Source organism: Hylobates moloch, unplaced genomic scaffold (assembly GCF_009828535.3).
Source record: "Hylobates moloch isolate HMO894 unplaced genomic scaffold, HMol_V3 SCAFFOLD_6, whole genome shotgun sequence".
Taxonomy (NCBI): Eukaryota; Metazoa; Chordata; class Mammalia; order Primates; family Hylobatidae; genus Hylobates; species Hylobates moloch.
The window spans coordinates 37,593,680-37,619,774 of record NW_026652281.1 but is presented as its reverse complement, the minus strand read 5'-3'; the positions used below and the strand labels follow the sequence as shown (position 1 = coordinate 37,619,774).

The window sequence follows — 26,095 nt, the reverse complement described above, 5'->3', positions numbered from 1 at the left end:
CATATATGTAAGAGTTTATTTCTGGCCTCTGAATTCTCTTCCATTGATCTGTATGTCTGTTCTTATACCAGCACCACACTGTCTTGATTTTGGTAGCTTTGTGGTAAGTTTTGAAATCAGGAAGTGTGACTTCTCCAGGTTTTTTGTTCTTTTTTCAAGATTATTTTGGCTCTTCTGGTCCCTTGCATTTCCATATGGATTTTAGAATGAACTTATCAATTTCTGCAAAAAAAAAAAAGCAGCTACGATTTTGATAGGGAATTCATTTTGATTTTATAGATCAGTTTGAGTGTTGTCTCTGATCTATGAACATGGGGTGTTTTTCCGTTTGTTTAGATCTTCCTTAATTTTTCAACAATATTCTGTAGTTGTTTGTATATAAGTCTTACACTTATTTGGGTACATTTTTCCTAGTATTCTTTTTAATGTTACTGAAGTAGAGGTTTTTTTTTTTGTTTTTTTTGTTTTTTTTTTTTTTTATTTTGGATTGTTCATTGAGAGTGTATCAAAATGCAATTGATTTTTGCATTATTGATCCCATATCTTGCAACCTTGCTGAACTTGTTTATTAGTTCTAATAGTTTTTAATAGATGCCTCTGCTTTTGAAAATGCTTATTAAAAGTGTAACTCAACATTTGACCCTATTTTATACAACTTGCATTGTAAGTTTGTATAGTCTATTCTCCGTAGTATGAAAATCCAGTCTTAAGCTTTTATATAATTTTCTAAACCATAAAGATTCTGTCTTATGCTCCCTTAGGGACATTTACCTGCATAGTTTTGAATAATGGTTGTAATAGTATTGGTAATGATAATCACAGGTAACATTTTCTGTGTTATTACTTTGTTCTAGGCTTTCCGTCTGGCATGGATTATTTCATATTTTCCTTACAACAGTCCTACAGCATGGTACATTGGTTAGCTGCTTTTTATGGACAGTAAAACAGGCTTTATGAGCAACATGCCTAAGATCAATGAAGCGAGTAAGGGACAGAGCTGGGATTTAAACCTAAGGCAATTCATTCTAGAATCTATATTCTTATAACCCACAGGGATCACTTATAGAACATTTAGTATGTGTGTATACTATGATATTTAGCTGGAGTTGAGTCATTTGTCAGACAGTCTCAGCTATCTGGAGCAAAGCTTTTAACCAATAAGTAATAAGCAAAAATACGTATAGAGAGCCTGTGTACTAAAGTACAATTTGTTACTCAAAGATAACATTCACGGTTTATTTATTTTTGCTTTGTTTGGCTTAGATAATACATGAGAATGAATAAATTAGAAGAAGAGATTGCCAGGAGCAGGCCAACTAAAAACAATAACTCCCCTAAAAAAATGTAAAGCAGGACAATGTAGGACCTGTATTACTTGTAGGTTACAGCATACTAGCGCCTTTAGTTTCCTGATTGTATAACTATACAACATAGCATAAACATTTATGAATTTTTCAAAATAGGTGAGCTTAATGTTTGTGTTTCATTTAGGAAGATAAAATGCCTTTTAACCATAGTAATTTCCTATCTAAAATACATTTTTTTAAAGAAATCTTTATCTAGAAAAATGTATGTATGTAAATAAAACATATTTATGTGATGCATTGTAAATATGTCTTGACAAAGTGGTGCCGGGCGCGGTGGCTCACGCTTGTAATCCCAGCACTTTGGGAGGCCGAGGCGGGCAGATCACGAGGTCAGGAGATCGAGACCACGGTGAAACCCCGTCTCTACTAAAAATCCAAAAAATTAGCCGGGCGTGGTGGTGGGCGCCTGTAGTCCCAGCTACTCCGAGAGGCTGAGGCAGGAGAATGGCGTAAACCCGGGAGGCGGAGCTTGCAGTGAGCCGAGATCGCGCCACTGCACTCCAACCTGGGTGACAGAGCGAGACTCCGGCTCAAAAAAAAAAAAAAAAAAAAAAAGACAAAGTGGTATGTCAAACTTTATGTTGCTTTGCTTAGTTAAATAAACCTCCATTAAACACTTTCTATTTGGTTTATGTAAGTCATCTGTTTAGATGTAAATTCAATTATCTCTTGGGTGGATGACATCTGACAGACTCACACTGCCAATCAGTTATTTCTCCAGCAATGACCAAATATGTAGCCAGTCTCATGTTTTCAATATAGAAAAAATATATTGACATAATATTGATATTTTAAATATTAAAATGAGATTATATTATAGAACCTGCTTATAAACCAAATGTTTTCTCTGTAGGGTCTTATATATTTCCTTCCTAATATGTCATAATTAAAATATTTTGGGCTTTTGCTTGGCCATTCTAACTAATGGTATGTTTTTGGTTTTATGTCAGCTGTGGAAGCAGTTACAGAAGGCAAGACAAAAAGAAATTAGGCAATGGAATGTTTTGACTTTAGCCTTGTTAATAAATTAAAAATTGAAGGCTAGTCCCATGTATAGGTCTATTGACTTTGTACATTTAAATTGAGTTAACCTTATGTTTTGTTTTCTTAAATAATTCTTCATACTTTTTAAAGAATGGAGACAGAATCTAGCATATATTCTTATACACCCAAATAATAATTACTTTATGTTAAAAAAAACTAATGAAGCAATTCATTTATCATGCTTTTGTTAAATAAAAAGCAACAAGTAGATAAAAAATACTTTGGAAAGCATAAAGTGGAATAAAAATGTTAGTTATTTTCTTTGTCATTTGTGGGTTTTTTTTCTTAAAGGCAGTGGATATAACTTCTTGTGGAAACTTTGCTGTAATTGGCCTCTCATCAGGAACTGTAGATGTATATAACATGCAGTCTGGCATACATCGAGGAAGTTTTGGCAAGGATCAAGGTATAGAATCTTTTTCCTTGTTTTTAGTTAATATAGATACAAGACTAGTAGTGAAAGCTGGCATGTATAATCTTTAAGTGCTGGGCATTTTGCTAAAGTTGAAGATGGGTTATAATCAACTCTATATGGTAGATACTGCAATTGTATCATAAGGACCATGTTGAAAGAGAAAAGTCATGAGTACCTAAAGAGTTACGTGGATATTATACAGATTAATTTTTTTTTCTTCTCTCCTTTAAGCAGAAAATCTTAACAAACTTTTCAAACCTATGTTGTGTCAGTCTGATTTCTGTTTTTTTACTCGAACAGTATTAAGAATCTTCTTACACCCCTAAAATCCAGATTAATTTCAAGATTTTAAAGGATATTTAAGTGGCAGCTTATATATTTGAATGGAGGAATCACTGTGTGTATTGTTCAGAGAGAAACACTGCCAATTCTGATTTTTTTTTTTCTTTTGACATATACCTTACAGCTCACAAGGGATCTGTTAGAGGTGTCGCAGTGGATGGATTAAACCAGTTGACAGTTACAACTGGTAGTGAAGGATTACTCAAATTCTGGAACTTTAAAAACAAAATTTTAATCCATTCTGTGAGCCTCAATTCATCTCCAAATATCATGTTGCTACATAGGGACAGGTAAATTTTTAATGATAATGGATTTTCTCTTTGATTCTTTTGGTAAAAGTTATAAAGTCACAATTTACCAAGTGGGAAAAATCAGACTATTTAATAAAGAACAACATTTGGCTTAATTTCCCCCAAAGTGTACTTGATTTAACAAAATTCAAGTGGAGGTGAGACTTTAGTACAAGGGTTTTTTGTTTATTAAAATTGGTGCATTTATCTTGCTAGTGGCATTCTGGGACTCGCCTTGGATGACTTCTCCATTAGTGTTCTGGACATAGAAACTAGGAAGATTGTCAGAGAGTTTTCTGGACACCAAGGCCAAATAAATGACATGGTAAAACAAACTCTTAACTGATAAAACTTGACTCATTTCTACTTTTGTTTGGGTGTGTTATCCTTTAATAGCCTTAAAATCATTATGTGAGGTGGTTATCAATTTTAATTTGCAGGCTATTTTTCAAAGATTTTAAAGGAAAATTTTGAATTAAAAGTTTAATATTTTTCAGGGAGTTGATGCCATAAATTAAAGTATAAGTTTTAGAGCTCGTCTTTTTTTCATTAACTCTAAACAAGGCCAAAGTATACTTTAGAGAATGAATGATCCATTGGTATATATGTCATTCTTAACTTAATATTAAAATAGGCTGGGAGAACTCATTTCTGATTTACTATGTATGGAATGAATTAATAGTAGAATACCATTTGCCTGGAATATCTGGTATCTGGTTTATTTTAGTTTAGTGCTATTTCTAGAGTTTACATATCTTAACTCTGAAAGGGTTTAATTAATAAAAGTGTGCTTAAGTTTACTATTATGTTCTTATAATGGGATATATGATATGGAAAGAAGTAAACTAGTTTAAATAGCATATTTCATTAAAAAGAACTTTTAAAATTTGTCACTTGAGGACCATATTAAGTATATATTATCATTTTTCATCAATTGCAGATACCTTGATTTGCTTGAAAATAGAAAAAGTAAAATAAAAATAAAATCTTAATACTTAGTGACAAACCCAACAGCTACGTTTACTAGTTCTTACACCAAAAATCAGAATTTACTCCTTTCCTTCAAAATTGAAGAAAAAAAACGTGGTCAGGACATTGTGTTCTGCAGATAGGAGGTTGGCAAAATTACACATCAGCAGAATTTGTTTTGAGAGCGTCTGTAGAAATGAGGGTGGGATTGGGTTAATTGTGCTGAAATGGCACTTTTGAAAACATCTGTCAGCGTCAAGTTGCTCTTCCTATTTCTTTTTCAAACCTTACTTTCAACTTGTATATCTTGAGTTTCCCTGCTCAGTAATAAGTTACTCCCGTTAGTTAAATCTGTGAGCATTTATAACATGACTTTACCTGTCAGAATCATTCTTTCCCATCCTTTACTATGTGTACCACCCTTCTGTAAATTGATCTATCTGTAACTTGAGATTTGAGTTGCCATTGTATTACTGCAGCCTGAGGAACAAATTAACATTTACGTATCCCAGTATCATCTACTAATTTAAACTGCTGGATGAACAGTCTATTACAACTGTAAACTTCAAAGTTTTTCCTTTTGGGTTATCTTTCACCTGTGATCTGATTTGTGCCTCACAACCCTTAGGTACTACAGGCAGAGATCTATTATTTATCAATTTTCATAGCTAGAAAAAAATAATGGATGGCATAAGTAGTTTATTTAAATTTATTTTGAAAATCTGATTATTATAGTTTGTTTAGAAATAAAGCATTATTAAAAGAGAAAAGATTTTTAACTTAAGCTTCAAGAAAAGTAAGCCCTTATCACACACATAAACATTGTCTATAAATAAACAGAAGATTATGGTTTGAAAATTAATGCAGTACACTTTTTTAACTTTTAATAATTCATTTAAAAGTCTAATCTTTATCCAGATTCCAAATCAGTGGTATTTAGGAAGTAGTATTTTCTTTTATATAAAATAAGGCAGCCTGAATGTTAGTCAAATTAATTTTTTTATGAAACCTGCATTATCTTTTCATTTATTACATTCTTTAAGGTGTTAACTATATATACACACACACATACATACAAATATATTCATACATATATATATATATATATTTTTTTTTTTTTTTTTTTAATTTAAAGGCTTTTAGTCCTGATGGTCGTTGGTTAATAAGTGCTGCGATGGATTGCTCTATTAGGACTTGGGACCTTCCTTCTGGGTGGTAAGTTTATATTTCTAAATCCCTAACCTCTATAAGATTTCTAAGTTATTTTCTTCACATGTGACTTTTACCAACAGTTAATGGGTTATATGCTTTTTCAATGTGACTATATTTGGAGATTTTTCTGACATGACTATATTGTATCCTTGGAGTGTTTTTGATAACTAAACAGCAGGTAGTATTGTCATGAAACATAATAGAAAAATGAAATCTCTCTTAGGTTTTCTCATCCTGCAAAATTGAGATACAGAAGCGAGATGCCTAAACCTTAAGAAAGCTCATTTGACGTTGATACTCCAAAATAAAGCTCAGACTTAAGGATGGCAAACTTTTGAGTTTTTTTTAGTTCATGCTGAATTTAGTTAAAAGGTCAAACCTTCTAACTTTTCCTTTTTGTGTATCTCGTCTGCTTCTCTGACATAGTTCTTAAAAGAAGGCATTTTAGATAGTCTTAGTGCATTTTCTGTTGCTTATAACAGAATATTGAAACTCTGTTGTTTCTAAAGAAAAGGAGTTTATTTCTTACACTTTGGGGGATTGAGAAGCCCCAGGTCAAGGGGCTATATTTGGTGAGAACCTTCTTGCTGGTGGAGACTCTCTGAAGCGTCCCAAGGTGGTATGGGGAATCACAGAGTAAGGGGGCTGGGCGTGATAATGTAATAGCTTGAGTCTGTCTTCCTCTTCTTATAAAGCCACCAGTTTCCCTTTCATGATAATCCCTTAATCCATGAATGGGTTAATCCATTAATGAGGACAGAGCCCTCATGATCCAGTCACCTCTTAAAGGCACTCCCTCTCAATACCATCACTTTGGGGATTAAGTTTAAACATGAGTTTTGGAGGGGACATTCAAACTATATCTTAAAGTGGTGAAAATGTGTGTCTTCGGATTTGGTTAAAACCTAACAAATGTTCAGAAATCTATTTCATGGGTTGAAATTTGCTACTAATCCAGGACTTTAAAGAGAAAGTGGTATGAACAGAGGAGACATACAGAATGTGTGGGCTTTGTTGTTAAAATTTAAGTAGGTATAGATACCATTTAAAATCATCTCTTTTAATGTAGGATTGCTTAGATGAGTATGAAGAAAGGAAGAATTATGGGAATAGCAAAACGTCTAATTTAACAGTAACATACCATTAGAGAAAGATAGGTGAGAAAAATGAGAAGGAAGGTGGTACCTTTTAATCTAAAATATTCCTAAATTAAGCTCTGTTCACTTCCTCTTCCTACTCAAGAATTGGATAAGCTCATACATGAAAACAGTTTGACCTTTAGGAAGGAAAAACCCTGATATCCTCAGTTCCCTTCAAGTTTGAAACAGGCCTGAGGCGTACCTCCCCATCTTGCATATACACTGGATTTGTAATAAGCACAGCTAACTATTGTCACTAGTGGGTCCAGCTCTAATAACCAGGGACCTTTGTCCACAAGTGTGTCTGTTTCACTTAAAATAGAGTGAAGCAAAATCGAATTTATTGACTGTATCCTCCTTTGGCTTCAGAAAGTTCACTTAAAGTTGGTATTTCTTCAATTAAAAAAAACATTTTGTTAAAGACACTATTAGAAATATTAGTGGTCTGACACTTCTTGGGCTGTTGCTATTTTCTAAAAGCTAATGTTATATAATTTGAATTGCTTTAAAATAAGAAAGTTGTATAAATAGTAGAGTTGGCATAGTGCCTTTTCATTTTCCTTTTTAATAGTTTTGGTTTATATTACTGGGAGAGATAGATTATTCAGTAGTAGTAAATTGGCAATGTGTTATAAGTGGTAAATTCGTCTTTGGAATGAAAGAATTAGGATCTGAAAGTAGCATTCAAAGCCACTAACCTTTGACTCAGCATTAGCCTTTTGCTGAATTTCTTATATCAGTAAAAAGTTGAACAGATTCAAATCTGATAGATTTTCAGCTCTAGTATCTTTATTTTTAGGTGAACAGGCAATTTTAAGTGAATAGAGAGGCATGAAGCTGGGTGTAGTACAAGAGCAAGAAGTGACCACATCGAATTGTTAAAAGAAAATGTAATAAAATGTACACTGATTGAAGAAAAGTATATTTTTATTAAAGAAAAAAGTTTTTGGTTAAAATTTGAAGTGGACCAAATGAGAGAGCTTGAATAACTATGCAACAACTGCTGCTGCTTAATTGCAACTAAGCTAAGATACACAATGTGCTGCTAGGCACTGTATATGCTTTTATTTTTCATATCCTAACAAGTTGTAGGTACTATTACTGTTATTAGTCCCATTTCAAAAATGAGGAAGTGGAGGCTATTAGGGAAATTAAATGAGTTGCCTAAGGCGACTTAGTTTATAAATGACAGAGCACAAAATAAGCACAGGAGAAATAGATTTCTCAACAGTTATGTTATCATCTTTGCTCAGACTGTGTCTTGTTTTAAATATGAACTGATTTGCTTGGGGAAAAAAGCGTAATTAGTATGACAACCTTTGGAAATTCCTAGTTCTTCTTTCAATTAAATAATTTGAATAATGAAAACACATTACATAGCCTGGAAAGTGAAGCTATCTATGAGTAAACCCTTGAGTGTATTAACATACAGGTATATCCATCTGGAATTGTGCCTATCTGAAACAAATTGCATGGGTATTAAAGTTTCCTGTAAAGTTATTTTAAAGCGCTGAAACATTTTTTATGTTTGTAAAATTTTCACAGGAGCAGAGTTGAAATTTTTTATCTAAAATTATCATTCCTCCACCACTACCACCACCTTTTATGTCTGGTTGTTTTTGATCTAATAGAAATTCAGATTGAATTCTTTTTTATTTTTTTTTCTGAGACGAAGTCTTGCTCTGTCTCCCAGGCTAGAGTACAGTGGTACGATCTCGGCTCAGTGCAACCACCGTCTCCCAGGTTCAAGCAATTCTCCTGCCTCAGCTTCCCGAGCAGCTGCGACAACAGGCTTGCGCCACCATGCCTGGCTAATTTTTTTTGTTTTGTTTTTTTTAATGGAGTTGGGGTTTCACCATGTGGCCAGGCTGATCTCAAACTCCTGACCTCAAGTGATCCACCCACCTCGGCCTCCCAAAGTGCTGGGATAACAGCCGTGAGCCACCGTGCCCAGCCCAGATTGAGTTCTTTGAGGGGTGAGAAATATGTAAAATTAAATAATCTTAATAGAATTTTTCATTTGTTCTGTCTCACACCACCCCTACTTCCTGAGGAGGATTACATGAGAAGAATTGGAATAGAACATTGTTTTGAATTTCTCACTGAGGCAGAAACATCCCCTTCTTCCTTAAAGATTTCTGTGGAAGGTGATTTTAGCACTTTGGAAATAGAACATATGGAAGCAGTCTCCATTTGCTCAGAATAATAATCAGAAACAACCTTCTGAATGGTTATGCAGGGCTCTGATATTGTAAATCTGATCCCTTAGAATAGGAATTGTATTAATATTCTTTCAGAAAAAATTGTAAGGTACCTTGGGACTTACTTTTTAAGATTACCATGAAACTGTATGGTAGTTTTAGGTCTGGGATGAGCCTGTGCATTTATGTTTCATGAACTAATGTGGCAGTGTAGAATATGCTGTGTATGTGGAAACCACCTTCCTCAATTTGGTGGTTTTATATAATGGAAGTCCCATCTACCCACACACCACAGCTGTGGAAATGAAGTTACACAATGAAGTTGACAAGATAATTATAGTATGAAGTAAAATAAGTTTGCTCAAGCAGTAAGCTTTTTAACAGATAGTTCCTAAACATGTTAGGAAGTTTTACCCTTCACGTATGTAAACTTCTGGTGAGTAATATTAAGACAAAGGAAATACCTTAAGATTTGAAATTGCCGTGTTTTAGGTTTAATCTTTGTATGTGTTAGGATAATATCTTCATCTCTGGATTGTTTGGATTAAATGACTTAACATAAATAATTTAATAGTCTGTGGCAGAGGATAAGTATTTAGCAAATGTTTTCTTTTCCCCAATTCCCTTGATTCCCAATAAAAGCCATTCTTTTGAGCTTTCAAAACAGACTTGAACAGAAATCAGACAGGTTATTGCTCCCTTCCCCATAATGGACAATTAAACAGCAGTCGTTTTCCTGAACACACTTTAATGTGTGTGTGTTTGTTTCCAGTGCTTCTAATTGTTGTCTTTTTTTTCCATCTTGCATTCGTTGTTTAAGGTTTACATTTTTATTGGCTCTTTTAGCAAATTGAGAGAGGCGTTTTACTATGGGCAAGCAACTTAATGCCTCCCACCGGACAGTCTTCATTTACATTTGAGCTGCTCACAGTGTGTCCCATGAATCACCGTTGTAGGCATACCCTCAGTGTGTGTAAGCTGTTGCCCTGTTGTTGTGTTTTAGTTTCAGTAGTGGCTTTACTAGAATTTATATTGGCTAACAATATAGATTGGGTAGAACTGCTTCGGTGAAAATCCTTATCCAGTTGCTTTCTACCTTGAGCGAGTTTTCAAATCTTACTGGGCCTTAGTTTTCTGGACTGATCTGTCTTATAGGGTTTGTGAAGATTCAATTAGTTAACACACTCAAGTACTGAGGATACTTCTTCACACAGAACACTAAAAAAGTGTTAATCTTGTTCTTGAAATAATTTGTATTAATGTACATCCGGAACTTGAGTCATTGGTGTGTACCTTCCTATGGATAATAATATATTGGCTTCAGAAAAGCTGTAATTAAAAACCAGTATATTCTGCTTAAAGCTATTCTCACTTTTAGTCAGCCTAAGGGGTCTTTCAGCAGGATTCAGATCAGTGTAGGCCTTTCTCTTTGCTTCTTAAATATACCTCTTTTCACTCCTGCTACCACCATCCTAGTTATCTTTGTTGATTGTTAGATGATTACTACCATACTGTCACCATTCTCTCTGTTCAAATATATTCTGCATTCTGATAGCAAGTTTTCCATAGAAGTGAAGATTATGCCACTATCTCCTCTTAAGTGGTTAATAACTTTCCATTGATTATAAGATTAACACAAACTCAGGTGTTTGGTATATAAGACGTTGTACGCAGCCTTATGCTTATGCTTAATGGTCCTACAAAACTGCACTCCTCACTCTACACAATTGTATTTTCCCTTGCCTTATCCACTACATTTCTCTTAGCCAGGAAATGCTTTCTCTACTAGACACCAATATCCATTGAAATCCTGTCCATTTGTAAAGCTCCTCTCAAACATAAGTGTTCTCTGTGAAGCCCATTCTGCGTCTTCCACCTGGTTTGTGGTTAGTCTCCCTTTCACCCCAACTTGTAAATCCCTTCAGCAGTTTAAAGCTATGGGACTAGTTTCCATAAAGTGCTTTATGGTTCTTCTCTAGAGACTGAATTTTCATGGTGTTTCATGTATAGCATGATTACTTATTTGAAAAATAGGTACAGTTGCTCAAAAGCTTTTTTTAAATTACTATTCTTATTTATATCCATTTTGTTACATTACTTTCTCCTTTTGCCTAAGCTTTTCCTTAGTTTCACTGAAGTAACAAAAATACAGAATACTGATAATTAGATTTATTTTAAATGTTATATCTTTATCATTGTCTCCAAGTCAGTCTACCAAAATTTAGTATTCTAGAAAAACAGAAAATTTCCTCCCGTTTCCTCCCTGTTGTTGAAACTGCGTCTCCAGTTAGTCAGTCTAGTTAATGTTGTCTTTCTCATTGAGTGAGATTATTTTCACATAGTAACTTAGTTAACAAAGCTGCTTATTAGTGGTGACTTTCTGATCGATGCTGGTGATGGAAAAAAAAAAAAAAAAAACGTTTTCTGCATCTCTTATCCCTTGTCTTTTTGGCAAAAATATTTTTGCGAATTATATCCTTTTTGGTAGAGTTCAAATACTTTTAACATGTTAATTATTTCTGTAGCCTTATAGACTGCTTTTTGTTGGACTCGGCTCCTCTCAATGTTTCTATGTCTCCTACTGGAGACTTTCTGGCAACTTCCCATGTGGACCACCTTGGAATTTATCTATGGTAAGTTCTTTCATACAATTCTGTTTTGGGATGAAGAAGATTGTATTGTCAGAGAGTTAGAGTTGCTAAAACTGTCATTTAGGCTGTTTTTAAATTTATTAAATGGAAATGTCACAAGTTAACATAGATACTTAATTCACTGTAAGTCTGTGAGTGATTCAACATCTGCTTGATAATGTAGACAGCTTTGCTTAAGTATATTCTAAACCACATGATTGATTTTTATCTGTTACATTTGGCTTTTATTCACAGAAAGAATAAGTGAGTTTTAAAAGTTTAGGAAAAGGGAGTCCCCAGCCAGGCCATGGTTTTCCTGCCAGTATCCCACAACTACTTTATGACCTTGGCCAATCACTTCTGAACTTCAGCCTAGTTTGTATATAAAATAAGGCACAAGTATAAGCAGAATACTTTCTGAGATTTATTCTAGTTGCATGACTTTTATAACTGTGTAAAGATACTTCAAATTCTCTTTTGATGAACCTGTAAGGGACTATGATTGCTCATAATAAATAGAACATCACCTGGGTTTAGAAAAAATTTTGTTTCTTTCCTAACTTTATACCTCTATCGGGTAAAAGAAAAAATTGATTTTTTAAAAAAGAATTAATTATAAAGTGTTATAATTACATTTGAAGATACAAAAGGAATTTTAATATGTAATAGAAATAGACCCTGTTCACCTTAATTTGTAAAACAGAGTATCTTTTAGAATCCATGAGGCTTCAACAATTTAGAAAAGAATAGCTATGAGCACTCACAGCAGGAGTATGGCCCTTCTCTATAAAGTACTGCTGTTAATAACTTGAAACCTGAGATTCTCAATTTTTATTTTCTATTCCAGATTCATAAGGTGTGGGAAAAAGAACCTGTCCCCTACTTTGGGACCGGTATCTACATCTTGATTAGTCATCCATGGCCAGGGTGCAGGCTGAGTAGCAGAAATATGGCTACTTAGAGGGCCATTCTAGAGAAGGGGAATCTATGACCTTTCAGCAACCACAAGAATATGCTCTGCATATTCGCACTCTGACTTAATCTCTGAGTTCATCTTTCCTTTTAATTTCCTTAAATAAAGGTTGATATATGTCAAAACAATATATGAAATTTATTTTACCTTATAAAAGTATTATCTGCTACTGGTCTGTCTTTAATATGTTTTTGTACTACATCAGGAAAGAGACTTAATAGTGTATTTACACAGCTTTGTTATGATGGCATCTATGACATAAGTCAAGGCGTTTTTAAATTGATACAATCTATCTTTGAGGTCTTTCTTTAACTAATAAAAGTCTGTAGTCAAATTGAAGATTGTAGAGTGTTTCTCTGAAGAAACTTTTTATAATTTTTAAAATATTGCTTATGTTTTGATTTTTCAGGTCCAATATTTCCCTGTATTCAGTTGTTTCATTACGGCCACTTCCTGCAGATTATGTCCCTTCAGTAGTAATGCTTCCTGGTACTTGTCAAACCCAAGGTAATTAGAAAATTGCAAAGTAATTTTTGAGGTGTAATATTATAAACCTAATATAGGAGATATTGCTACCAAAGGCAAAGTTTAGTGCATTCAATCAAAGTGTTTTTTAACTGATATAAAAGACTTTGAATGACTTCATGAATTTATGCAAAATTATAATTGATGTGGCATTGATAAGCTGTCAAATAGTATACCATTGAAGAAGGTGTTTTGGGTCTAGTGATGGGAGTTTTAGTTAATATGAGAAAATAAGGAAAAGACAGGCATAAGTAAATGAAATAAATGAACAGTTTACAAGGCTGCATTAAATGAACATGTTATGAAATACAGATGAATTTGGAATGAATTAAGTTGCTTTTATATGATAAAAATCTTTTATTTTACCTGAAAAATTTTTTTAAGATGTAGAAGTATCAGAAGAAACAGTAGAACCAAGTGATGAAATGATAGAATATGATTCACCAGAACAGTTGAATGAGCAATTGGTGACTCTTTCACTTCTTCCTGAATCACGATGGAAAAACCTTCTTAATCTTGATGTTATTAAGGTAATACTTAATTAATACACTTTATAGACCCTAAGCAAGCGTCCAGAAGCATTTTTATTTTTTTAAGCAGAGAGAACTTCTCCTACTTTGAGGGCATTAGAAGAGCAATTCATACGTAAGACAACACTGACAATGCTATTTAATCAAATATTGTTTAATATGGTATGATTATCACAAGATATTCATATATGTGTCAACTTTGAGAACACTCAGCAGACACTTGGATGTGGCAAAAGTTCAGCCTGTAACTACAGAGCTATTGGATACTGATCTTTTAAAATCCAGCCTAAGAAAGCACTTTTATATAAGTTTCTAAAACAAGCGGGAACATATATGGCCATTATAACGTATTTCTACTGCTAGGCATTTGAGAACCAGAGAAATTCCACTAGACTTTCATTTTATTAAGTTAACCCTTTATCTCACACCACACCCTGTCAACTACCGAAAGATTTTTAGAACTTGCTGTGTCAGGGCCAGGTACATAATCTAACATGAACTAGGTACTAAATAATGTACCTGGAGAGTATGGTGGTGAAGAAAAAACAGCCCCTTTGTCCTTGAGGAATTTATGATTCTGCGTGAAAAATGGACAACTGTGGTATAGATTAGTATTTTTTTAGAGTATGTTTTATGATCCCCCACTAGTGAGTAGCAAAAACTACTGAAAGGAATACATGTGAAAAATACAGTGAAAAATTTCAGGTTACCTTTTGATCATGAATGCAAGTATTGTTTGGTGAAACTTGAGTTGGTTAGACATACACATACGCTAGATCTGCTGGGTGTACTTAAGTCACAGTATGGGCTGTGGTAAAAAGTTGAAGGAATATTGACTGAGTAACTAATAAGATGTAGTAATTATCCTTGTAACTAATAACACAAGAAAAGAAGTGTGTGTCTTGGGTAAGGAAAGAGAAGTTTTCACATTACATTTCCTCACAGAAGTTAAAATTGCTTCTTTTTACTTGCTAACTTTTTGAGAGATTAGTCATCAGCATAAAGGTGTGCTGTCTAGGAGCATGGTGTGGAATCTCTTCATCATGCTGTCCACACGTCAGCTTTAAAGGGAGTACTTTATGAAATAGTTCAAATGCAAGGCATTAATAAGTACAAATAGATTAGTGTGAGGGGAGCAGTCAGAATAATGCCCAACTAATTGAACAGAGTTTTGGGGCTACTGTGGTCCTCACTAAGATACGGTTTGTACTGCATAAAATCTTACATGAAAACATAAATGGATTATCTTTATGATAGGAATATGCTAAAACCTCTAATATTTTTATTTTCTGCTGAATAAATGAAGAGAATGTACCAAGACTATAGTTTACATTTGTCCTGTGGATAACTTCTATTTTTGCTTTTCTTTATAAGACTGGATAATTTCCAGGGCACTTTGGAGTTCCTCCAAAGCCTTATGGTTTTAACAAATCAGTGACTGTCCCCTTTCTAACTCAAGAATGGTGAGTTAGAATGGTAATTGTGACTCGTAACAGTCTCCATCATCCTAAAGGGCTCTGCTTACACTACAGTTTGCAGTGCTTTGTCCTGTGTTCATGTGATCATTTTATTTTATACCATGGCTTCCCTTTGGAATAGAATGTCTCCCTAGGGCGTTATAGCTCCTAAGGAATGGAAGAGTGATGTGAGGTGAAATTGTGAGACTTCCTTATTAGGCACTTTATCATAGAAAGGCTCTTTCGTCAAATGTTCCTGAGGGGTGGGGCATGGTGGTGCGCGCCTGTCCCACTTTGGGAGGCTGAGACGGGTGAACATTTGAGGTCAGGAGTTCGAGACCAGCCTGGTCAACATGGTGAAACCCCATCTCTACTATAAATACAAAAATGAGCCAGGCGTGTTGGTACGTGCCTGTAATCCCAGCTGCTCTGGAGGCTGAGGCAAGAGAATTGCTTGAACCCAGGAGGCGGATGTTGCAGTGAGCTGAGATCGCACCACTGCACTCCAGCCTGGGCAATGGAGTGAAATTCCATCTCAAAAAAAAAATGTTCCTGTGATACTGATATGTAGCAGTGTACTTACCAAAACAAAATTCTTTCAGTGGAAATTTCAGTAGAGTTTTTCCTAATATGATTTTACTAGCATTTGAAATACTTATAAACCAGCAATCATGTTTTCTTGCCTTTTAAAAGCACAGGGTACTAAAGAAAAAATTCTAACAAAATAGAAGAATTAGAGTTGTACTTTGAAAGGAAATTATCAGATTACTTACAATGTCAGTCTGCTTCCGGCTCCAAAGTTCCTTTGGAGAAAAGTAATTTAAGAAATTCTTTTGTGTTAAGTATTTATGTAAATTTTGCTCTCCGTCCTGTTTTGTGAAAGAGTTTGTACTCAATACAAAAGGAAGTTTAAAATTACTTGTTATATCTTCATGTAAATATATTCATATTTCAGGAAAATGAGCTGTGTTTGTCTTAGAACTTCTCCTGTGCCCTGTCACTTTTTTTCTGCCTTATCAGCAAGAGTGCTAGAGATCTGCATTGGGAAGCCCAAGTTAAGGATAGGTGTGGTATTGGTCAGAAGAGATCGTATTTTAACATTCTTATGTGAAAGAGTTTCATTCCTCTTTTACTTTTTGGTATTTGTTTTAAAATTGATTTGAAATTAAATATGAGAAACTGTTGGCAAGATAATTCCCATTTTTCTTTCTCAATTTCTCTTAATCAGAAAAAGAATAAACCAAAGGAACCACCCAAAGTACCCAAATCAGCACCATTTTTCATTCCAACAGTTCCTGGCCTTGTACCCAGATACGCTGCACCTGAACAAAATAGTGAGCCCCAGCAGGTAAAAAACAAATTAGAAGATTCTGAGTATATCGGTGTATGTTTGTATGTGTTTTGTGCACTTCTTTACCAAGACCTAGTTTTACAGATATAGGGTAAATTAATGATAGCTTTTAATTACAAACTATACATTTTTGGGTGATACTTGTATTATTTGAATAATGTGTATTTGTTTTTGTTTAAGTCTAAAGTGGTAAATCTTGGAGTTTTGGCTCAAAAATCAGATTTCTGCTTGAAACTTGAAGAAGGACTGGTAAATAATAAGTGTAAGTTGAATTATAAGATATTTTAACTAATATATTTAGCTTATTTTACTGTATATGAGGATAAATTGAAGGAAATATCAGAGTTCTCAGTAGTTAAGATAGTAAAAATCAAAAGGATTGAAATTTTGGTTTTAATTTGAAGTAATTTTAGCGTTTATATTAAATAAGCCCACTAAACTCAAATGGTATTGATATTATAAAAATCTGTTGAAGATTTTTCATATATCTAACTTATTTTTTGCTATTGGAGATGGACACATTTATTGACTACATTTATAATAAGGAGATCCTTCTTGTTGTGAATTAAATGTAAAAGTTTTGTTTGTCATTTTTGTAGCAAGTAATTTGCAAGTCTTTTGTTTTTATTTATAATTTGTAATTCAGCAGACTGCTTAGGTAATTTCATATATTCCCAAATTATTTTATTAAAAAGGAAATGTTTTAATCTGTTGTGTTAATATATTTAAATTTCGAAGGCTACAGTCTGTAGATAATAGTGATTAGATGTAAGAACTGTAATCATTTAAAAAATTGTAGTCACTCTCCTAATAATCTTAACTTATCCTCTTGTTTTGATTCAAATGCTTTTGTTTTCATACCAAGATTACTTGAGTCCACATTAGCAAAAGTCAAAGAATGATACCGATGAGCCCTTGTAAATGACTTGTTATGTTTATAGGGAGACAAAGAAATAAAAACACTATTGTTTACTATATACTGAAGGATCTAAAAGTGATTAGACTTCATTGGTGATAGTCTTTTTCAGAAAGCTAAAGCATAGTCATTGCAATTCTCAAATGACTCATAAAAATAGCTGTAAGTGTACTGAGTATGTTTTCCTAGGGTGCATATAAACAATTCTTCTAGGGAAAAGAAGTAGGTTTGGTCTGGGTAAGAATAAGGGATGGGGTCTTCCCTCTCTGATTTTATATATTCTGTATTGTTAGTAATATATTTCCTAATGATTATGTACTTTTATAACTTTGTAACAATAGAAAAGAAAAATTATTTTACCTCATCGGATTCCCAATGTTAACCACTATTGATACTTTTGTATGTATCTTTATAGGCTTCTTAATTAGGATTTACTCTGAGAGAAGATATATGAGCATTTTAAAATTCTAACGTGTCTGTTGCGAGGCATTAGATTTTCTTTATGAATAGGAAAAAGGTTTAAATTACAGAAAAAATGTGTTTTGAGTACTTTCTCTTATATTGGTGTCATCATTTGTACTGATTTTCAATTATTTTGGGTTTCATTCTACTACATAATATGAAAAAGGTAACCCACAGGAAGAATTTCCTGTACCATTTAAATATATCCTATTTGGGGTATAAAAGGAAAACTGTAATTTTCTAAGTTAAATGATTATAATCGAGTCATAACTGGATTAAAATTTAATGCAGATGACACTGCTCTCAACCTTCTGAAAGAATCAGGCCCATCAGGAATTGAAACAGAGCTGCGAAGCTTGTCTCCTGATTGTGGTGGGTCTGTAGAAGTTATGCAGAGCTTCTTGAAAATGATTGGGATGATGCTGGACAGAAAGCGTGATTTTGAGTTAGCCCAGGCATACCTTGCATTGTTTCTAAAGGTAAGTCTAATGTAAGACAGTACTGCCCAGCTTGTCTTCTTCTGGGGCAGTGCTATCTAATAGAACTTTCTGTAAAGATGGGTATGCTCTATATCCATCCTTTCCAGTATCATAGACACTTGCCACATGTAGCTATTGAGTCCTTGAAATGTAAATAGTGTGATCAAGAAACTGGATTTTTAATTTTATAGAATTTTAATTAATTTAAATTTAAATAACCACATGTGGCTAGTGACTACCACATTGGACAGCTAGACAGTGCAGCTTGGGAGTCTTGTTTTCTGTTTTTACCCAACTGCACAATAATTTTGACTTTACCCCCTGACATGTTTATGCGATCTGCTTGATCCAATATGCTGAACCATTAACTTTTCTTTTTTTAGTGGTTATTTACATTTTGGAAGTTTTTTTGTGATTATGAATAGAAAGTCGGGTTTGTTTTTTTTTCCTTCTACTGAAATCAAACTGTTCACTTCTATCATTAGTAAAGGAGTTTTGATCATTTGACAGTAAGACAGTTACTTTTATGATTAATATAGTGGTGAATTCATGTTTTGAGGGTCTACTTTAGTGGTATAATATGTTGAAGGAGGTAGATGATGCCGATTTGCGGTGATAATAGATTTGATTCTTTATCTGATTTATACCTAAAATGAGTTCACTTGATCTAATTATTTAAAAGTTTCAGGACTGTCCTTAGGTGGAGAGGAGTGATGACTACTTTAATTCTACCAAGGAAGTCACAGTATCATAAAGGACCTTATAATTAAAAAAGTTTGATAGAGGAGGGGAAAATGGGAGATAGTAATAAACCAGCACTTAAGAAAACAAATATTTACTTAGTGTCTTCTGTGGTTCCTTGGTAGAAAAATTGAATCCAGATTAGGTAAAATTTTAATTTTCTTAAATGTTCAATCATCATATTTTTCTTTGCAGTTACACCTTAAAATGCTTCCTTCAGAGCCAGTACTCCTAGAAGAAATAACAAATTTGTCATCCCAGGTGGAAGAAAACTGGACCCATTTGCAGTCACTCTTCAATCAAAGCATGTGTATTTTAAATTATCTCAAAAGTGCTTTGTTATAACAGTAAATTTGTGACTAAACAAATCAAAGACTTTTGTATTAAACGGGTTCAGTTGAACTCATTTCTTATTTTCCAAGTGTCAATGTGAAAAGAAAATAAATGCTAGCACTACTGACTAGTCAGTATATCTCCACTTTAAATACTAAATACTTTCTTGAAATAAAATCACACCTCCTGGCCAGGCATGATAGATAATGCATGTAATTCCAGCACTTTCAGAGGCCAAAGCAGGAGGATTGCTTGAGGCCAGGAATTTGAGACCAGCCTGGGCAACATAGCAAGCAAGATCCCATCTCTACAAAAAGTTAAAAAAATAAATTACACCTGCTTTTTGTTTTGAAGACTTAAAGAATCTGCTCAAATGATTTATTTTCTGAGTCTCTTCACTTTAACTTTTATATGATTTTTTAAAAATTATTACCTGCTTATATTTTTTGAGTATCTGTTTCATATAAAGGGAAGCTGCATGTTCACTGTGAATTGCTGAATTAAATTGAAAATGTCAGATAAAACTGATACATGATGTAGTTATAAAAATGCTGTTATGAAGAAAAAAGGAATGGTTTTTTTCCTCGGTGGCCTTTGATAAAAATATGAATGATTGACTCTCAGAGTTGGAGGATAAACTAATCATCTTCTAGTACAGCCCTGTTGTGTTGCAGGAGAGGAATCAGGCTAAGGTCTGCTGGTATTTCAGTGACAGATTGAAACTTTCTAACAGTGGCCTAGTGCTTTCTCCATTGTAATGTACTGAAAGGAAGTTGTTCATGGATCAGAAATGTGGGAGGCCCTTCCTTGCCCAAGGCAAGTCGCTATAGACGGTTAAACTGATACCAAGGATAGGTAAGGGAAATTCCAAATTCCATTGGAAGATGGCCTTTTATTGACACCGCAGACATGTAGATAACAAGAGTTTAATGTCCTCTGAAAAGGTAAAAATTCCATAAATCCTTGTAAACAATTTTTAGCAATATTGTTTATTGCTACCACAGCCAAGAATGAGTATTTCAAAGCCAGGGTTTTTTTTATTTTGTTTTGTTTTTTTTTTTTGGCTACACTTTTTTGGGGGAGACCTTTTAATTGGGGAAGAAACTGCTGAGTACACTTTTCTTTCACAACCATTGCAAACCCAGGTAGCCCTGGATTTTTCTTTTTTTCTCATCATCGTTTTGTTTTTTTTTTATAGTTCAAAACTTTTGCAATACATGAATTAAAAATAAGCGGTTCTTTAAAGCACAGTGCTCTAAAAACTATTCTTAGTTTATACACCCAAAAGTTGGGTCTTTCGTGAAACGCAGTGGGTTGAATATGAACACCAGTAGCATTCTTGTTCATTGTTAGGGTAAGAGAGTTTTATAGAACAATCTCCAGAAGAAGCAGTCCTCAAAAGGCATTTACCAGTGATACCTTTAATATTCATGTTCTTATTTAGTGATGTAAGATAGAGTTAATAAACTACTAAGGAAATAAGCCAATCTGGTTATTGTACTCAATTTCGTTTTTCATTTAGAAATGTGTATAGACTTATTAAAGCCACTGACAGAAATGTTAATCATGACTTAAGTTCTAACTTAAAAAACTATTTTCCTCTTTCCTAAATACTATATTCTAAATTGGAATATGACAAAATTCCAATATATAATTCTATACCTAGTAAAGATTGTAAATAACAAACAAAGTGATAAGAGCTGTGAACTGAAATTGTATTGCTTACAGAAATCATGAACCAAATTTTCTTCTCTTTTTAAAGTGAGCATATAGACTTCAGTGTATTGTTACCTGAGATATATTTAGATAGTATACATCATTTTGGCAGGTAATCTTCTAGAACCTTTCATGTACTGTTTCCATCAAGGGAGGGAAAGAAATACAAAATATAATTTTGTCTATATTTTCCTTAAAATATATCAATCTGTGCACACTAGTTTATCTTTAAATTTTTTAATTACACATGTAATATATGACTACATTTTGCTTGTTTCGTTTTTGAAAACCATCTTCAGTCCCAATACCCTCTGTAGAAGTAATAGTTTTAACTCTCCTAGATGTTTTTTTAGAGTGTTTTTATGAGTGTTTAATGTAGGAATGTGTATATGTTATCTGCAGCCACAGGAAATGTATAGTTACGATTTTTACGTATGTGTATGTATATTATTGTACAACTTGCTATTTCTACTTGGGAGTTTTTTATTTTGGTACATTCACATTTACCTAATCTCTTTTGCACTGTCCAACAGTACTTTGCCTATAATAGAGACTTAAGGAAGTTTTCCTTCTTTTTATTCCTTTATAATTACAAACAATGCTGAAAGGAACATCATCCTACATGAGCCCTTTTTGTACGTACAAGTCTTTCTCTGTGGTATATGCTTAGGATTTGAATTTCAGGCCAGAGTGTAAGCATTTTTAATTTGAAGAGATACTTCCATTTGGGTTCCAGAATGGCTGTATCAAGTTACAGTTCCCCTGAGCAACACATGAGCATCTGCTTCCCCATGTAATTAATGACACTTGCTATTGGGTTTTTGTAATTTAATTACTCTGATGAAAAAGTTATTTTGGTTTTAAATCAGAAATTTCTCACTAGTGAGGATGGACGTATTTTTGTATGTTTATTGTAGAACACATAAACATTTGTTGTCTTTTTCCTCTCATTTTTCTGTTGAATGATTTGTCCTTTTATCTCATGGATTTGTTAGGAGTTCTCTGGTATTTTCTGTATTTTATGTCTGTTGCCAATGTTTTCTTCTACTTAGCCATTTGGCTTTAATTTTACATGGTGTCTTTTTAAATAAATGTTTTATATTTGTGTACAATCAAATTGATTAATAATTTTTCATGACTTTTATTTTAGGATGTAAAGCAGATTATTTTCTAAGACGTTTACAGTGTACGTTTTCCTGTTTACATGTGCTCATGTCACGTCATGTATTTTCCTCTACGACATGTTTCTGTGTGCGTAGTTAATGTGTAGATCTTTAGAACTGATTTTTGTGAAGAGTGAAACATACAGCGCTGCCTCCAATATCTGTTCAAAATTCATTTATTGAGAAGTCCACTCATATGTCTGATTTGAAATGCTGTTTCATTATGTGTTAAATTATTTCATTGAGCTTTTCCATATTCCTAATAAATGATGCATTACTTTGGTATGTTCTCAGATTTGGGATAAAGCCTTCCTAATGTTCTATAAACATTTGTTGACTGCTGGTGAGCATATCTCTTGAAGTTCTGATATGGGTTGCACAACATTTATAGGACTGATTTGGAGAGACCGACAATACCGAATGCAGTCCTTCCTTGGTATCCAGTTCCAGGACCCCTGTGGATACCAATATCCAAGCAATGCCCTGCACAGCATGGGACCTATGCATACGAAAAGTTGGTCCTTGTATTTGAGGGTTTTGCATCCCTCAAATACCATATGTTTTATTTGTGTTTGGTTGAAAAAAATTTGCATATAAGTGAAACAGCATTTCAAACCTCTGTTGTTCTAGGATCATTTGTATTTCTCTTCAAGAACAATGAATGTCTTCATTAAATCATCTTTTGTGGGAGAGCTTTTGGTTACATAGATTTTCATATGTATGATATATGTAATAAACACTTTTTGACATTCTGGGGGTTTTACTTTTCTTACTGTAAGGAAATATCCTTTTCTAATACAATTGGTTGTTTCTGTTTGTGGTAAAATGACTTAATTTTTATATTCCAGTCCATCATGACACTGCAGAATTCTTTGTCAATACAGTCTTACTAGAAAATCCAAGAGAATTCTATCTTCTGCAATTGATGAGACTTTATTTCCTATCCAGTATTTGTGTACTTGAAGTTTTTGTGCAATAGAAAGTTTTATACTTTAAATATATGCCCTTTTTAAAGATAAAAGCACTGAGGATAGAAAATACATAGACTGAAATATGTATTTTGTATTGCGTGAAAATAAATGTAATTTAAAAGCTGTTGTAACCCCCAAAACATTTTAAGCCTTGAGAGTGATGTGACTGTGATCTGAGTCACATACGGCTACTTCTTTTTCTTAGATTATAGATCAGCTCTCTTATTTTGCTTGTTCTGTACAATGTCTAGAGATACTTAAAAGATGTGAAAGACAAAAACCTCTTGCGTTCTTAATGACCTTGTTATAGATAAATTTCCCCTTTATTATCCTGCTTTGCTTGGACCAGATGACAGAAAACCCACGAGTATTTCACCCTCTATAAAAAATGTTAAATGTACCCTTCCCAAAAAGAAATACCTATAACCAATTCCTGTAACTATTTTCCAACCTTGTATGAATAATGTTGTAATCCTGCTAAAAGAAACTCCTGTCTCTGCCTACATAAATGAAATCTTAACTTCTCTACTTTAGAATACTGACTCTATTTCTTTGGAGTTGATGTTGCCGGGTGGGCTATCCTCAAATTTTGCACTTGTATAAGCTCTTTAAATTAGATTCATACCCTTTTGATTATTTTAGGTTGACATAAAGAGCTTGTTAAACAAAAAACTGGGGAAGGCCATGGTTTTGCACTGAACTTCTGCACTGGGTCCCAGCAGACCAGAACAAACTAATGGAGCTGCTCATACCAAATGCCACATAATCAAACTGAAACTTCAAGTAAGCAGATAGATTCCAAAACAGACCATTGTTTCCTTTGAAAACAGATTTCAGTCTACCTGAGTCAGTACAATAAGGAAGTCTCCTCTACTTTAATCCTTACAAAAAAGTAACCTGATGTTAACCTTTTTTCTCTATTTTTCTGTTTCCCACCTTATAAAACCCCCTGTTCTGCTATTGTCCAGTGGGAGTTCTCATTCTACTTTATAGAATGAAAGGCTTCCCTGATGAATGGTGGATAAAAGGCAATTAAATTTATAACTAAATACGTTGTAATTTTGTTTTCTGACAAGCTAAATTAGCATTATATAGTCAAATCAAAGTGCCCAAAGAGAGCCAGGTCATTGAGACAAGATTTTACTAATGTCTCTGCCTGCAAGGCCAATGTTAATGTTTTTAAAATTATATTTTCTAACATTATTTAGGACTCTTGACTGCAAATTACAGAAATGTTTAAACAGGAATGGAAATTTAAGAATTCAGGAATACTGGATTATCTAATAATATCTTTGTTTTCAGGAATTTTTTTTATAATCCGTGACACTGAGAAATTCAAGAAATACTCTTTGAATTCTGCTTTTCTTTGCAGAGTGCTTCATTCCTTTGATTGTGTATTTCTTCTGCAACTAGTGCCTGCCAAAGGCAGTCAACAATCCACTTGATGTGCAGCCTCTTCCTAAAGTCGAAGATTGCGTACTGGAGACTAAAAACCCTCCCTTCTGGGTCCTAAGTCTTCCCCTCACTTATGACACTTCCCTTTATTCCTCTGAAGGAAGAGGAATCCTGTTTTCCTTTTGCAATCTTTTCACCATCCTCCAGGGACAAAAAAGCTTCGCCCCACCCCCACACACCCCCACCTTCCTGTCTTCATGTTTCTTATAACTCTGTTATGCTAAAGGGAAGATTACATTTTCAGAGGATGGAAAGCTATCTCACTGAAAAATCCTATTTTTGAGTGGTAGATTATGAGTAGTGACATAGTATTTCACCTTACAGCGCTGCGAAAAAAATAGTAGTCCCCTTCTAATAAGACAGTTGCCTCAAATAATCTCAGAAAAGGTGATATGTTTGGAAAGGCAAAGGAAGAAGAACACATCACCCTTTAAAGAATTATTCTTACACATTTTTGGTCATTATTAACTTTATTTATGCTCTGCAGACTCTCTTGTTTTCTGCTGTTAATAGTTTGAGATCCTGAAAGTCTCAAGCCAAAATGGTTTCCAAGAGTAATCTCACTGATTGAGACACAAATTTAATACAATATAAGGCATATACCTTGCAGTCCTTCCCCCATTAAGGCTAAGCCATGGGACTTATTGCAAAGGAAAGGGAGCAGTGACATTAGAGAAGGTGACAGTGTAGGTCAGTACTCTGTGTGGTTCCCCAATTAGCAATATCAACATCACCTGGGAACTTAAAACTGCAGATCCCACTGCATAACTACTGAAATAAAAGCTCTGTGGGTAGGGGCCAGCAATATGTATTTTAACAGATCTCCCTTTTGGTGAGTTAATATAACTGAACTTAGAACTGGAGAAGGAAAAAAAGGCTATGAGGCATAAGGTTCTCACCTATGTTCCCTCTTGGTTCTAGGAAGAAACCTGAAGGAAGGAAAGTGAGGAAAAGGGTTAAAGACAGGATTTGTAGGCCCTGGCCCCAGATCTAGAAGTAAAAGGGGAAATGGGGATGGAGGATTAGTTGGAGAAATCACTGGGTACATTAAGTGGAACTCCAGATTTGTGGGGCTAGGTCCTGACTCCCCTGGAGGAGACTGGCTCACAAGCCCTCTATCCTGACACGTGGTGGCCATAGTCAAGGGGTATGACTTACTTAGGCAGAGAGAGATGACTGTGACAGCTCACAGAGTTTCCATGACTGTGGGTGACCCTGGGAGGGATCTGGAGGTTTCCACCTGCTCCCTGAGGGGAATGAAGGAGGCTGCTGGGAGTAGAATGCCAACAGGCCTGCCATAGAGCCCCAGTGGCAGAGTGTGGCCACACCATCCTGGCCCAGGGCCCAGCTGGAAGATGGGCAGAGACTCAGGGCACAGGCTAAGTGGGACCGTGGTCCTGGTGGGGGGAGGTGA

General features: G+C 34.3%; 1 protein-coding gene across 2 annotated transcripts in view; it reads left to right on the top strand.

Moving 5' to 3' along the window:
* WDR36 (WD repeat domain 36) overlaps nt 1–21,062 on the top strand; it is a 36,537-nt gene extending 15,475 nt beyond the window's left edge. Inside the window, exons 13-23 of one of the 2 annotated variants that reach the window (XM_032156689.2) lie at nt 2,703–2,817; nt 3,293–3,458; nt 3,675–3,783; nt 5,563–5,642; nt 11,505–11,612; nt 12,992–13,089; nt 13,492–13,637; nt 16,323–16,442; nt 16,626–16,707; nt 18,115–18,302; nt 19,239–21,062. In XM_032156689.2, coding sequence (XP_032012580.2) covers nt 2,703–2,817; nt 3,293–3,458; nt 3,675–3,783; nt 5,563–5,642; nt 11,505–11,612; nt 12,992–13,089; nt 13,492–13,637; nt 16,323–16,442; nt 16,626–16,707; nt 18,115–18,302; nt 19,239–19,388 — 1,362 coding nt within the window. In that variant the 3' untranslated portion in view covers nt 19,389–21,062. The remainder of the gene's footprint in view (nt 1–2,702; nt 2,818–3,292; nt 3,459–3,674; nt 3,784–5,562; nt 5,643–11,504; nt 11,613–12,991; nt 13,090–13,491; nt 13,638–16,322; nt 16,443–16,625; nt 16,708–18,114; nt 18,303–19,238) is intronic. The other variant, XM_058440628.1, reaches the window with a different exon arrangement.
* The last annotated feature ends 5,033 nt before the right edge of the window (nt 21,063–26,095 follow it).